This window comes from Synchiropus splendidus, chromosome 1 (assembly GCF_027744825.2).
Source record: "Synchiropus splendidus isolate RoL2022-P1 chromosome 1, RoL_Sspl_1.0, whole genome shotgun sequence".
Taxonomy (NCBI): Eukaryota; Metazoa; Chordata; class Actinopteri; order Syngnathiformes; family Callionymidae; genus Synchiropus; species Synchiropus splendidus.
Window position 1 is genome coordinate 11,151,652 of NC_071334.1, and position 15,536 is coordinate 11,167,187.

Sequence of the window (15,536 nt, forward strand, 5' to 3'; positions counted from 1 at the left end):
CATTGCCAAAACAATGTGGATATTATTTCTATACGGCAAGCGTATAAAACTGAAAAATCATTCTATTAAGTGACAAAAGTAATTTAGTCATGTCTCCCAAAAAAATAAATACTCCTGCGTGCATCGATGCTTAAAGAATTCCTCTGGAATATAAGTTAGCTTCAATATCATTTCTCACAACACAAAACCCCATGAGCTATGAAGCCATTTTAATAAATTGATTAACCCGAGTTAGAGATGTTTCATTATCTTTCCCATCTCCAGGATGAGCCTAATCTGCCTCTGTGTGCTTCTATCGATCTGTCAATCAATCGCACCATCTCCAAATGTCATTCCGTGACCCTGCACTTATTCACTTTGGATTGTTAGAGCTCCCACTGCCTTCTCATGCTCACAAATGCAATCACATGATGGACAAAGTAAATGTTCACTACTTGTTTCCTAAATGAGGGAGGGAATCCTCCATTGAACTGACATATTGTTCCGACTCGAGCCCTGGCATTACAACAGTCATCCTATACGCACTGTGAGAATAAAAGTACACTGACAATTGTCATTGTAAGAATGCAGCGGTATGATCATTTGTTACAACGGGAACATTAGAACTCGAATTCTCTTATGGTCTTAAATTAAACATTCAATGTCAGGAATCAATACAAACGCCCATGTGGTTGCACAATCTACAAGAAAAATACAGTAGCAAGTAACATATATAGTATATAACATTAAAAATAAAATGAAATTTTAAAATAAAATAAAAAATTACATATATATATAATTTTATTTTTTTTCTGAAGACTGAACTGATGCATAATATTTAATGTACTCTACATTACAGGTGAGGTTATGAAGTATATAAGACTATGTATGGTTTGTTCCAAGAGGAAAACGCGGCTGTCTGTTTTTTTGAGGGGGCTTTTGGAGCTCCAAAATAGCAAATCTACAGGAGACACTCATGTTCACTGTTTCAGGGAGCTGAGACCAAATTTACAGAAACAAGCTATTTGCAGCTGAACACAGCTGCTTATCCAAGTGGAAGAGGCTTCCACAGATGCTGTGTTTCCTGACAGCACAGGGAACCTTCTTTTCATCCGACTGCTCCCCTTAAATTCATACATGGATAAGTCATTTATAGAGATGCATCTAAATGACATCAAACACCGCCAGGAAAAAGAGATGACGGCTCTTCGATGATCTTTCCATATGGGGATGTTTTGTGTTGTGAGAAAAAAAGGCGAACATATGGGCATAACTTGGATGCGATCATGCAAGACCTGGTGGGAGTGCCAGCAAAGCCTGTTTGAAAAACAAGTGCTTTTATTAGATACAGTGGTGTTGGGCAATGAAAGAAGATTAAAGGGCTGAGGATGCACATTTGTGCCATCGCTCATCTTCAAGAAGCTCACATCATTTCATTAATGTGGACCCAGTGTCCAACATAAATCAGGGCAACTGTAATCCAGCACTCAGAGAAGCAGTTCAGTCGAAGCACACAAGTATGATGTTGTATTGGTTAACAGCTTCTAACTCTATAGTGCTTTGATTTGTCTGCCTATGAGGATGTAACAAGATGAAGCCTGAGTTGAGGAAGGGGTGTTTATCTAAACAACGTGAGTAGGAATAGTTTTGGAACTTGTGAGTGAACACCAAGGACGTCTGTGCTTGGACCGCATCGGGACCCGAAACATGACTTGAAGAGTGACTTGCAATGTCAGCACTCTCTCACCTTCTGCCACAATAAATACCTTTTTTTTATAATGAGCACTTGGCTCATTTTTTAATCTTTTTTGTTATCTTCATCTTACTTCAATACGCACAATGATTTCTTCAATAAAATTGTTCTGCTCTCAAATGCATGCCTTAAAACCAGAATGGACAAGCCCAAACCATCGGCGTTGTCTGGTCTCACACACTCTACCTGATGAAATACCACTGTTCTTCTCTGACAGCTACCTCCACCCACTTCACACTCATTTGTGAGATTAGCAGGCCCACACGCATAGGGTGCCTAATAAAATATGAATATTTGCCTCTACTCTATTGATATCCTATTGCATGTGAGAGCACAATGATGCATGAATTTCATTGTAGCACCTTTACTAGATAATTTCACTATAACTTAATGTAGCTGAAATGTGGCCCATGATGATGGGTTGATGTTTTTGTACACGCAGATCACTAACTGACCTTATCACAGGCATGATTTTAAAAGCCTGTTGAGAAGTGCACTTCAGTGTGTTTCAGAATTACTGTTGGCAAGGCCTCTTTATTTGAGGAGGCTGTCGTGAGAATAAATTGGGACCATGAGGGCATCTCACAGGGGTAAACCATAATAGTGAGACACAGACTAATTGTACGCTTCAGGGTTTGTCACAGCATCTGAGAATAAGAATGTTTTCATTCATTCGTTCATTGTTTGTGCAGCAGCAAATTATGTAATGAGAGTGGAATGTCTCACTCGTCACAAAAAATAGTGGTGTTGGAAGTGTGGGTGTCAATAAAATTTCATTCTTCAATTTGTAATCTCAATTCATCAGACTAGAGTTGAGATAACTCACGGTTAATTGCAAATTAATAAAACTTTGTATTTGTTCTTAATTTAACCTGACTTTAAAGTGGCCAATAATGCTTACAATATAATGGTTTTAGTATGTTTTTGAGCCATTTCAGTGCGTCTGAGGTAATTCTTATGAAGGTTCCTGACAGTATCTGTTATGTGGGGCTGTTGTGGTAAACAAATGTCTGCATGGGGAAAGTGTAACTCACTTTTACATGAACACAGGGTTTCACACGATAAAACATATTAAAACATAGTTGAATCAAAACAAGCGGCAAACATAACGCATCATGAAAGTGGACATTATAGACCTGTTTTTAACAAAGAACGGAAAAAAACACATCGTAATAAATAAATACATCTGTTGCTCGTGGATTTAATGCCGGATATATGAAGAGAAGGACTGGGTGAAGGCTGCAGATTGGAGAGAGATTTAGTGATGATTAGAAACTAAAGTTATTATTGTAGCTGATTCAATAAATGTCAAAACTCGTTGCTTTACTTCCTTGTTTCTCTGTCGGGCCGATTCAAGAATGACTGTTCTCTGGGGCCTCCACCATTTGCCATTAACAGGAAGAAAGTGTGGGCTCCTCTTGCTTTCAGGGAAGGTTTTGAATACATTTGCAGTGTTAAAATATCATATTGCTTAATAGCTCGAATTCATTCAGCCAAAATATATTGTGACATGAATTTAAGGCCATAGTGCTACTCGGTAATAAACACGATCAATGATGTACCAATACTGATACCAGTAAAAGAAAGCAACAGGAGGCTGGTCAGTCCATGATGCTCCTCTTATTACATGGTGAATTGCACTGTCAAACAATAATAAAGTTAAGACATTGCCAAATACGGTACAGCTCCTATATTAAAATTGCTGACTGGACAAATTACTGTCACAGTGCTATTTAGCAGAACAGCACGGTGGATCAGCCTGTAGGATGGACTGTGCAGATGGGCGTCAGGATGGCAACCATTCCCACGTCAGCTTGCATGGATACAGACATAAATCACACACAGTGACAATCAAACACTGTGCAGAGGCATGTTTTAGTTGTGGCGGCCTGTCCCAAAATAATAATAATAAAATAATAATAATGCAAAACAGGCTCAATCGTTTCATGAAGAATCATGTGAGCAATGCTATATAAACCAGAGTGCCATTCAAACAAGCAGTGGACACTTTTAACATTTTCCTTGAACCCATGAATAAAAACAACTTCGGGTGCAACTTGCTTATGGAGCTAATAGCACAGAGGTAATCGCTGGTCCATTAAACCCTCAGGATTCAGATGAATGCTTGTCCATTGATCAACGTCCTCAGATTGACACCAGGGAATTAGACACACTTTCCGAAGAGACAAGTTTAAATCTCCATGATGGGATGGCCTGTGAGTATGGCATGATCATGGTACGAATTACATAAGCCCCACGTCACTTAAAATGCAATTCCACCACATTCATATTCCAGTCGCATCTCCGTGCCCTTTATATCCCACCAACATGCGATTCCGAAATCAACAACATGATGAGTTGAAGTTGAGATACTCAAGCTGCTCGGTATGCAGGTCCACGCCGTGCCTCTCTCTGAGTCAACATCCAGAGAATTCACATTGAAATGGGACAAAACTACACAACAACCTTCCCTCTGTGCAGTCGAAGCGGATATTTGATCTGGGCCGGACAAGATGTTATCAAAACACTCATAATTCTTATCCATTTTTGTATTTTTCACTGCGTGAGGTGAAGCTCTTTTGCAGGCAGAAAATTAAAACTGCCCAGTTATTTTTCAGGCGAATGGGAAAATTATGCAAAAAATAGAGGATAATCTTACATTTCAAAAAGTGTAAGACCACATCCAAATATAACACACTGGATTTAAAATCCATATTTTGTCATTTTTTATACTCCAATAACCCACAAACATCTGGTGTTGCATTAAAAGTATCAGGATGTAGTGCATCACCAAAGTCATTTACGAACACATTACACTGTCTGACCTGTGTTAATCCAACAGTGAAATATTCCATTACGCTTGCAGAAGTTCAAAAGCTGGGGGTAGTGAAGTTTTGGGTTAGAAACTTGATGAAAATACAAAACCTACATGGTATAATGTTTTCTCATTGTGAAGATTAAGTAGGGCTACATCTTGTCTGTCAACACAAAATCTGTGACGGTCCTTAAATCTGTCAGTACATCAGAGATCCTGAGTTAAAGTTGTTATAACTTCTCAGAGTGACTTCTCAGACAACAGCAATTGCTATTGAAAGAAATGCAATCGGTGCACCCCTACTCAAAGCACTTCAGGATCACAGGTGTAGGTCCAACAGGCCAATCATAAGTTTGGTTGGCAATGGTTGGCTTCTTAGGGAGAAACAGGATCGCATGATTTCAGATTTCAACATTTCAAATATAGCCTGGGCAATCTCTGCATATGCTGTTATAATATTTAAGATCTGGTACTGCCTACTGGCTTACGTATGTTCCCACATTTATCGATGGGGTTACGTTCCAGGACCACATGCTATAGTTGAAAATGTAGCAGAAACCCTGTGCAAACACTGAGTGTGGTTACATGCAGAGCGTAGCCCAACTAACACAATAGCTTCATTAAGCCGTTGAGTCCGACTGCATCATGTTCTCGCACTTTACATGCCGTGGCAATACTCATTGGGAGTGATGGCAGACCACAGTCCGCATTATGGAGCTGGAATCATCCTCAACACGCTTACTTCAGTAGATCTCTGGATTGAACCAGCAAGTTTCTGAATAAAATTTTTCATTTTTAGTCGCCTGAATATTGTCTTATTAGATAATGATAGATGTAGAATAACAAAAGTGTGAGTCGCATGAGTCCTTACAAATTTTGCAACCATGCTTAACAGTTATTAACATGGTGGTAAACATCATTGTGAGTTACAAAACACAGCTGATATCATGCTTGTTATGTGTTCACCGCAGTCAAGCTTAGACCGAGGAACACACGTACTGCATCACACACAATTTATCGACTGTATATGAAGTTATTAGACATTGTTAGACCGTCTAAGAGTTTGTTTAGTTCCGCTGCATAGTTGAAGCTCGCGCAGCTGCACATCGGCCAGTGAGTTGAGCATTATCCAGGTCGTGTCATCCAACTAAGAGAAATTTTAATTTCTTTCCAGTTGTCGGACTGTGCTGTTTACATGGATTTTCAAAGTTCAAACTTCGCCGGACAATCAGACATGTTTGCCAGTTTGTCAACCCGGACACATCATATGCCGACTCCTCAACTAATACTTCAGGTAGGTGGAGACTTGGTGCAGCCCCCACAGAAACACTGCAATCTTAAAGTTAAATCGATTTAAGTTTAAAAAGATTAGGACTGAACCATTTTTTTCAGTTAAAATTGACATTGTTCTATAATGCAATGATTGAATCACAAACAAAAGCTCGCTGAGACCACGCTAGAAAATCGGACAAGCCACTCCACCAGTCACAGAGGCACCACGTCTGCACGTCGGCATGTTGGCTCTTTATATGAACACTTCCCTCGTAGTCCATGGTGTCAAATATCAAGCACAGTGGGCTCTGTCGTGTTGGTGCTTCAGCGCCAAGTGTGATTCAGAGTCTGCATGCATACATGATCTGAAAATCCATTGTCCAATGACTAACTTAACATCATCTTTTTGATGTTCCACTCTCCGATTTCATTGAAGTTAGTGATATTATATTACATGCTTGCTAGGCTTGAAGTCACCATTCTACAGTGTCTGAAGTTTTTCTTTTTTTTTTACAGTTGAATTGTTGAACAAAGATCAGTTATTCACATCAACATCAACATCAGTTCATCATATGTAGGCCTGGCTCACAGGGAACAACTGCTCATGTCTTGATGATTGCAATTCATTTTTTCCCCAAAATCGTTGAGAATCATTCAGGCCTACAGACATTAGAAAGCATTGTTATATACATTAGCTAAAACATGAATATTCTTAAATGAAGAAAATTACAATTTAAACAAAGCAATTGATTTGAATGTTTAGTGTATTCTGGTAAATGGCATGCAGCCGTTCTGTCACATGATGGGTGACACTGCTGTTTACACTTTAAAAATATGTGTATCTTGGACGGCATGACTTTTACCACATAACAGAAAACAGTGTGGGATGTGCTCTTCAAGCTGTGACTAAGCAAAAAATATTTATACGCACGATTTATAGATTTGTTTTAGGCTCATCTTTTCAGGGTTTACAGTCTCAGCACGGGAAATGTCCTTAACTGACATGAGCATGAGAAGAATCGAAGCTTACAAGAACATTGAACACCATAGGAAGGATGGGGGAGGATGAAGGGAGCGGGGGGATGGAAGGAGGACAGACGAGGATAGAAGGAGGATGAGAGAAAGCCAGCCTTCGCCATAACTCGACTGTGATGAAACTCGACCACACAAACAGTCGTCAGGGTAGTTTCTCGGAGCACTTTCCAACAAGCCTCCAAACAGCGCAGCATTGTCCGCATCCACTGACCGGACTCCAAACTACACCGTTCATAACACGTTACATAACCGACGGCTGAGCCCGCTCAGGGACGATTTCTTTTAACTTATTCTGACAGAATAAAAGCGTTCCAAGCAAAGGGTGAGCGCTGTGGCTGCGCTGCTGGCAGGAGAAGTGCCCTTGCAAACTTTGCTGCTGCTAGGCGGGAGTGTTAGCCTGCACTTGCCGCAGCAGCAGCGTCCTGTGGCGGCCGCCGCCGCCGCAATGACCGCCCCCTGTCAGCACAAAACAAGGACGGGATGGAGGGAAAATAACAGCCATTGTGCGCCGCGGCTCCGCCGTTAAAAGTGGTTGCAAGGCGACTTGACGTCGATACACGGCGTGTTCGCTCGGGAAGAAGTTGTGGGAAAGTGAAGTTTTTACCTCAGCAGAGCCGTGTCCCCTTGCCGGCTCACCACGCTCTCCACCGAGGAGTAGTCCACAGTTTGTCCGGCGGGCAAACAGGAGGGCAGGAAGCAGCACAAGCTGAGTATAATCGCAGTTAGCCACTGACCAGAAACACACGCATCCTGCACCGCAACCATTATGTCCATCACTGCCGGCTCTCGTCCCCGCTTTCCTCAAGACTTCTCGCAGCAAAACTCGATGGTTAGCGGCGAAGACAAGCACCTCCAAAAAGACGCGATTTACTTCCACACTTTTACCGCCTTTTTTGACAGAAGAAAGGGCGCCGCTGTATAGTTTCCCAGGTCGGCTTGGCAGCGGCTGGGAGAGGGACGTGTGCTCTCCAGTGGCTCGCGCACTATCTAGTGAGGAAACGCGATGTAAAATGGGAGCAGACCTAGAAGCAGACAACCCCCAGGCTCTGATCCTGTTGCCATGCGGCCGTTTCCCCGGCAACCCGTTCCCAGTGGCTCGTGATGGAGCGCGAGAACCGGTAGGTATTGATAGAACCCGGGAGCAATTAAAGATATCGACTGGAGAAGCGCCCCAATTTATTTTCAACTGGAAAACGAACAATCGGAGCCGAACTGACTTGGTGGCGCAGGTGGAAAAACTCTGCAAGTGATTTGACAGCACCGTCGAAGTGACGATGGGAGGATCTTAAAAAGTACGCCGGGCTTCATTTTCCTGGGATCCGAGATGATGAAAAGTGCTCAGATGCTCCAACTGATCAAAGGAAATACGAGTTTATCGCACTCTTGAAATACCCGTATGACTTTTCACAGTGGGTTCTGACGCTTATATTAAGGTATTTAGATGAACTGCAGTATTAAAAAAATGGATGTGGCACGTCACACAGTGACGCTTCATATTGTATGGCAGGCATGGGCAGTTAAGGGGCCACATTGTCTGGTGTGACTTTTGTGAGGGGCCATCAAGTAAAATAGCTTTCTAGTGATCATACATTTTGCTACTTTAATCTTACAAATCAGGTGAAAATCGGAAAAGGCTAATAATGCCATGGCATTATATGCTAAAAATTGTTCTTTAAACATAAACCATTTTATTTTATATACATTTTATTTAAAATATTGTAAATATCCATAAGAAATATCAGATGATCTTTTCAAGAGTTAACTTTAAAACTATATTATGTTGTCCTTTGTCATTCCCACAATGGGGAAATTCATCCATATATGAATGAATGGTATGAATGCTGTAGAGAGTGTACTTTGTTAAAGTAGAACAGGATGACAACACCATCGATGTAAACATGGAGACTGGGTGATCAAAATAGATAAAGGGTGGAGGAAGCTGCCTGGCTGTGTCAACCCCTCGTGGGAAATATAGAAAGAAGTTAATGATTAACCTATCGGCCACTTTCAATAGATTTGTCAAAAAGCATTAGCAATGCAGATGAATTCCAATGTATGTCGTGTTCACCAAACAAGGTCCGATTGTCCTTTTAATGATTCATATTGTGGCATTGTTTCAAAGGAAATGGCCGTATCCCACATATCCTCGGTAATACGTAGGCTTGTCCCGATACTCCATAACTCGATTAATCGCACAATAATTAATCGATTAATCGCACAATGATTTAAAATGAACTTGGTCACTTTGCGTTGATTAATTGCCATGTGCATGTTTTATTTCCTCTCCTTTGGTCTCTCCTAACTGCTAAATGGCCTGTCTTCACCCACTGTCAGGAGGGTTCATTCTGTCCACGATATCAAACACCTCTCCAGGCGCGTTTATGCTTCAGCAAAGTCAACAGTGACCCCTCTTGTCAATCACTGCAGACCCAGTCCTCTAGCAAGCACAGGATCATCTTAGAAAGTTAGCAAGACCTGAGAGGAGCAACACCAGATACTGTTCCTTTTTGTGGGAACAAAGGGAGAAAAACCATTACTGCACACAGCCCCGCTACTTTGGCTTCAAACCTGTGCGAGGTGAGCACAATAACATGGACGAGCCAGTTTGGCGAATTTGTTCAAGTGTCATAGCAACCAAAGCTGCAACATCAAACATGCATGCCCACCTGAACCACTTCTATCATAGCAGTTTATTAAGTTCAGGTATTGTTCACTGGGACGATGAATGCATTTTGTATCGTATCTTATTTCTTGAAGTTCTTTAAAAGACATATTGACCTCAACCATAAAATATATTGCATTTTAAGGGGCGTACTTGTATTGTTTTTGTTTACCATCATTACATTAATTCATGCTAATATTGTGTATAGGCAGTAATTTGTGGGATAATGTATCAACCGGAGGATGTATATAGTGCATTCTGAACCAAACTGTATTAGTTAACTGTGGTAAACATAGCAACAGTCCAAAATATTCATGTACTTGACCCACAGTTGCAAAAGTTTGGACTGACAGGACTGATAAGTTTGGTCATTTCATAGAGTTAAGCACCTACTTTGCCTATTTCTTAGTGAATTTGTCCAATTTTTCCACATGCATTAAAATGGCGACTGAACTAGAAAATATATATATATATATATATATATATATATTTTTTTTTTTTAACACAATGTTTAACACAATAATATGAACTATTTCCTTCCTAAGTAAACATCACATAGATTTAAAAAAATCTTAAATTATTGATGCAGCTTTCCTTGACTGAAACAAATGAAAGTGAAAAGAAGATATTTTTTATTGGCAGGCATCCAAAAATGTTAGACAGCGCCATCTGTTTCTTTTCTTTTTCTTTTAAAACAACAATGTAGTTGCTGTTTTAAAAAGGATCCTGAAATGACAGTGTATGACTATTGTGTTGTGTTAAATATATGCTAGCTTCAGACAGGACCATCACCAAAATATGGGTCAAAGGATTAAGATCAGTACACAATACTCATTATTGTTTAATGGCTTAGCGTTTGTAAAGCGGTCTTGTCTAATGTGTGTATAATTTGAGTGAATGTTCTCACCAATACCATTTCGATGTTCAACTATAGGAAGCACATGTTAGTGAGCCTTTGTGAAACAGTGTCCTCATGAGCAGAGCCCACTAGATGGCACTCTGTGCTGATGTAGTTGGCTTTGAACAAACATTTCAATGAAGCCTCACATACTTTTATGCTGAAAGTACTGCGCAAGTACTGGGCTCTGAACATGAGGACACTGTTCCATGAAGCCCCATCACTCGTTGATACCTGACATCATTTTTAAACAGAGCGCCTCCTATTAAACCCTACAAAATAAGGCCACTGTTTCAAGAAGCCTCATCAGCTTATCCCAACAGCACGATTTTATTATATACTCATCTTTTTCCATGTTATTTATGTGGCTTTGTGCAATATTATCACTTGCGTCACCATGACACATCAGAGGAGTCAAAATATGCCTTTCAGACACTCTCCCTCGAGGAGAACTTGAGAATACTAAAGCACCATTTCATAAATGTATTAAAAAAGTGTATGTGTGGAAGTGTTATCTCTGACACACATACAGACACCAGGGACTTACGAAGTTTGTTTTAGAGCATTAGCCCCCCCACCCGCTGCCCTCCTCCTCCTTGCATTATGCTGCTTTAAGCCTCTCGATTTAGCCTACATAATTCCTTACAGTCTCAGCTATAACCACTGCAGTGACATAGATTTCTCTGGGGAGACGTGCTGGCATGCTGCCACCAAAAATAACGCATGATTTGCTATGATATAACATCAGCAAATCCCTGATTTGCAAAGCTGCAAAATCAAACTGTTGTGATGAAGTTAACTTTCGCCTATGTCTGCTTATTTATGCATGTAACAGTATTTATGGTGAGTTGTAGCACACAGTCGCAAAACAAACCCAGAACAAAATATCTCGCTCAACAGTATATGAGGCCTACAGGACAAAAACCTTTCAAAATCATTGACATTTAATGGACACAATAATAAAAATACACATCTATGTCATCTGACGTAGACCACATAAATCTATTATTTTGATTCAGAAAATGTGACAAACGTGTTTTGAAGAATACAATTATAACATGGTTTGAAAGGCAACAGCAAATTATGAATCACTTCACAATGTCACTTCAATGTAAATGTATTATCAGTGTAAAACATATGGGGTGACATAACTATATTTTTAAAACACTGTTTAATACATTGTGACTGTTAACCTTGGAAAACAACAACAAAATATCCTCATGTGTGAGAAAACACAATCCTGCAGACATTATATGGTGTGATTATCAGAAGAAATTGTAAGATATGTGTCTCTTCTGTCAATGGAGATGACAGCATAGAAGTGGAGAACACTTTTAAAAGGGTCTAAAAAAAGGAGAGTTTGATACTTTGCACCCAGCTCATGCCAATCATCCTTTTAAGACATCATATTTTCTCAGAGGCCGTTAAATTACCTCACATAATATACTTCCCCATGCATGAAATTTATAATTACTATCATTACATGAAATGCCAGTGCAGCGGGGGGCAGGCAGGGTGACGGGTAGGATGGCAGGTTGAGCAGCAGTTTATGTCGATAATGACCCGCACATATGAAAAAGAAAAAAACAGATTCAACGCTGGTCCACTCAAACCGTCTGTTATCTACGTTATGGTCAATTCTGTTTTCAAACCAAACCATACGGTTGATGGAAGCAATTTTGTGTTATGTGGCTTTGAACACAAAGCAAGTATTATTCTCAGGTAGGAGATTGAGTCGCTTTCATCGCATGCTTTTGAGCCAAATACTTTGTTGGCCCATGCATTCACACCAACAATTTAGAGTCATCTTCAGTCATTTAGAGTCTTAAATGGTGGGAGGGAACCCGAGTGCCTGAAGTTGCCATCAGCAACAAAGGTGGTCATGGTCTACCATGGAGGAAGGGACAAGAGATGGGCTTCGTCAAACAGTGTCCTCATTTTCAGAGGCGACTAGATCACTCTCTGCTCTAATATCCGTGGATTTGTACAGGCATTCCAATGAAACCTCACTTCAGTTTAAAACCGACAACGCCACCTACTGAGCTACACTGCATGTAAATACATACATTGATGATCATGTATTTATCGTCGTGGAACATGCGCCAAATAATGCAGGGGATTCTTAAAATACTAAATTGTTGTAAAAACACTATCTTTTATGAGGCAAAATAACTACTACTTTTTAAAGCGTTTCTTTATTTTACCTCACTTGTTATCAAGCAGGTCAGTATGTCTGTAGGTGAGGATTTGGCGTTTCCTGTTTCAGTCCAAGTGACTACCTGTTGTCTGACTATATTTCTACAGCATATACAGTATTTTGAGTAAACAACTGCTTTCCATGTCAAAACTTCAGTGCTTTTTACCATAACAGTGTGAGGAAGCTTTCTGCTGCGGAACATTGCACATCCACCAACTTATCTTCAAGGTGCCTTTCAATTGTCGGTTTTCAAATGTGGTAGCTATTAATAGTCTGTATTTTTAGTTGCTGTGTTTCATTTACTCTAGAACTAGAAGAGACCAAATTTCAGTTTTCCTTAACTACAACAGGACTGAAATCTTATCAGGTTTCATTGACAAATCTAGATGACTAGATAATTTAAACAAGACCAAAATGCTTTAACCTCCAGTTGCAGACTAGAGACTATAAAACATAAAAAGACGGGTGGCAAAGACAATACTAAAATAAAAAATAGTCACTGAAAACAATGTCAAAGGGTTAATACTTTTCAAAGCCTTGCTTTTTTAAAGTCTAGGATTTTTTTTTTAGGAAATCGGAATAATGTTTGTCAAGCATTAGGTCAACTGAGTGGCAGCATGCATGGTTTCCAACACAGATGCAAGGAAAGGAAACTGAAATAGTGTTTGAAGTAGCTTGATTTCAAACCTCATCTTTGAGTGGAACTAAATGGAATTAACATGTGGATTAAAAATTGGATTTGTTATTGGACGTTTTGAAGTACAAAATATTGATGTTCAAGAGAACATTTGCCAACTGTCTATTGAGCCTTCTTTCAAAAATACTCCTGTGTTTACCAAACGGCAGGATCATTAAACCCAACAGCTCACTCCACAATGATTGTATTCTTCCAGCACATTTTAATTTGAATTAAAATGCATTTTGTAATTGTGTATTACTGCCAGGAGGAAAAAAAGACATGTGAGCTTCCTGCTTTCTTTCACTCAAACGATGAGCTCTCACTGCACGGATTGCAATATGCAGCATTTATGGCTCCTTTGCTGTCAGGTTTCATGTGTATTTGTCTTTACACGCATAAGCATCTAGAGTTTATTGGGCTAATTTAACACAAGTAGTGTGGCACATTGAGCAATATTGTTTCCTGAAGTATTTAAACGAATGTTCATTTTTCTGAAAGAGTGATTTACCCCGCTATTATGATAATGGATGACATCCAGCAGAGAAATGCGCCAATCGATCACTCGCAGCTCAGAAATGTGAATGTTGAGCAGCTCAGTTAAATGGATCCCTGCAGTCTGGATTTACAGGTCTTAAGAAAGATCCATGAGGGAAAATGGCGATGATCAATTACACTTTTGAAGCAGCACATTTGGGTGACAGACACCATGTATATTTTTTCATAATAAATTAATGATGACTCAGCAAAATGGAAAACAGAAATAAACCACAAGAAAGCTGCTGAAACAGCCTGCCACACGTTGCAGCGCCTTTAATCCTGAAGGTTTCTTGCAACTGTGAATCGTCACTCCTCAATCTTCCTTTTGTAACATGGCAGTGGGCTTGTTCTGGCTCTTCTGGGTTCGGTACTGTAGATTTCCACCGTCTTCAAACTGAACTCTCAGCTTCGCAGGTTACAAAATGCGCGGCTCAGGTTTCATTTCCAGGAATTTATTTCTCATTGGCACTTGTTGTGTACTTCATTTTGTGTACATTGTGGCAATGTCATCCCTGTTTGGTTCATTTACAGTGTTTTACACACAATTTGACTGCATCCTTCGACAATACAAAAAAAAAAAACTACAGAAAGGTGCACATCGACTGAGCTATAAACTATCTAAAAGCATGAGCAATAAATTGTGTGTCACTAGGCAACCACTGTGTGAGTCTGTGCTGTTTTATGACATTGTGGCAGGTAGATTCACGCAGAGATTTTTTTCCATTATTAAATGTCACTTCAATTTAACTTTTTGAAAGCGGATGAACCTTATGAATGAATCCAGCCTGGTATGTCATGCCACGTATGGTTCATGGTCGCCAATACAGTTCAGTCGACAAAGATGTACTTCACCCTCATGCAGTACCAGAGTAGTCTTTATTTGCATGTCACTGGACTGAGATGAATCGATTTATAACAAAAGCAAAGCAAGAGGGTCGTTGACTGCAGTGCCTTTGTCACTAAAAACGACGTAAAGTGAGTTTCGGCACTGCTGGGTTCAGGTTTCACAGTTTCCATACAAGTCTGCACTCCTTGTAGAACGCGACGCTGAACGTTAAAAGTATTGAAAACATAGCATTCTTGCGATATTTCATCGTGAGGCGTGATGTCAATGTCATGATCAGGCCATCCCTACTCACTCAAAGAAAACATAACTACCTCCAAATGGGTTTATTGTCGACATTTATCTGGCAGGCTGAGATGCCACAGAATATTTGCAAAAACAGTTTTGTATGTACTGTATCTTGACAGTATATCTTTGGTGGTTGATTTAATATATTTTGAATGTCATTTGAAGTTTAAGAACACAAGTTGAAAGCCAGTTTTTATTTGGTCCCAGGATCGCAGCCTTTTGATCATAGGCATTTATTAAAATGTTTCCATGTGAGCGCTGAAACCAGGCTGAACTCACTTACCAGGGAAACACAAACCAAAAGGCCCTCTGTGATTTCCTCACACAACAAGTCCAACATCGATCATTTGTCTGAGTAAAGAGTAATATGTTACATTTATCAAAGTGAGTTTTCTGTTTCAGGCCAAATTCCCATTTATAACCTATAGATGTAGTCGGCAAAATTCATTTTGAATGAACAGGAGAGTTTGATGTATGTCGCCCTCCAGCAGTGATTTATTTTCAGCCTTTTTCTCGCTCAGCTTTTCCACCACTGCCCTTGTGGGACAAAACCTCCAGCGCCTGTGAGTCATAAGTG

General features: G+C 40.0%; 1 protein-coding gene across 3 annotated transcripts in view; it reads right to left on the reverse strand.

Annotated features, from left to right (window-relative positions):
• negr1 (neuronal growth regulator 1) overlaps positions 1–8,095 on the reverse strand; it is a 158,846-nt gene extending 150,751 nt beyond the window's left edge. The window contains exon 1 of one of the 3 annotated variants that reach the window (XM_053854641.1): positions 7,459–8,093. In XM_053854641.1, the coding sequence (XP_053710616.1) occupies positions 7,459–7,628 (170 nt within the window). In that variant the 5' untranslated portion in view covers positions 7,629–8,093. Of the gene's footprint in view, positions 1–7,458 lie in introns of all 3 variants that reach the window. The other 2 variants (XM_053854652.1, XM_053854630.1) reach the window with 2 other exon arrangements.
• Positions 8,096–15,536: the final 7,441 nt, after the last annotated feature.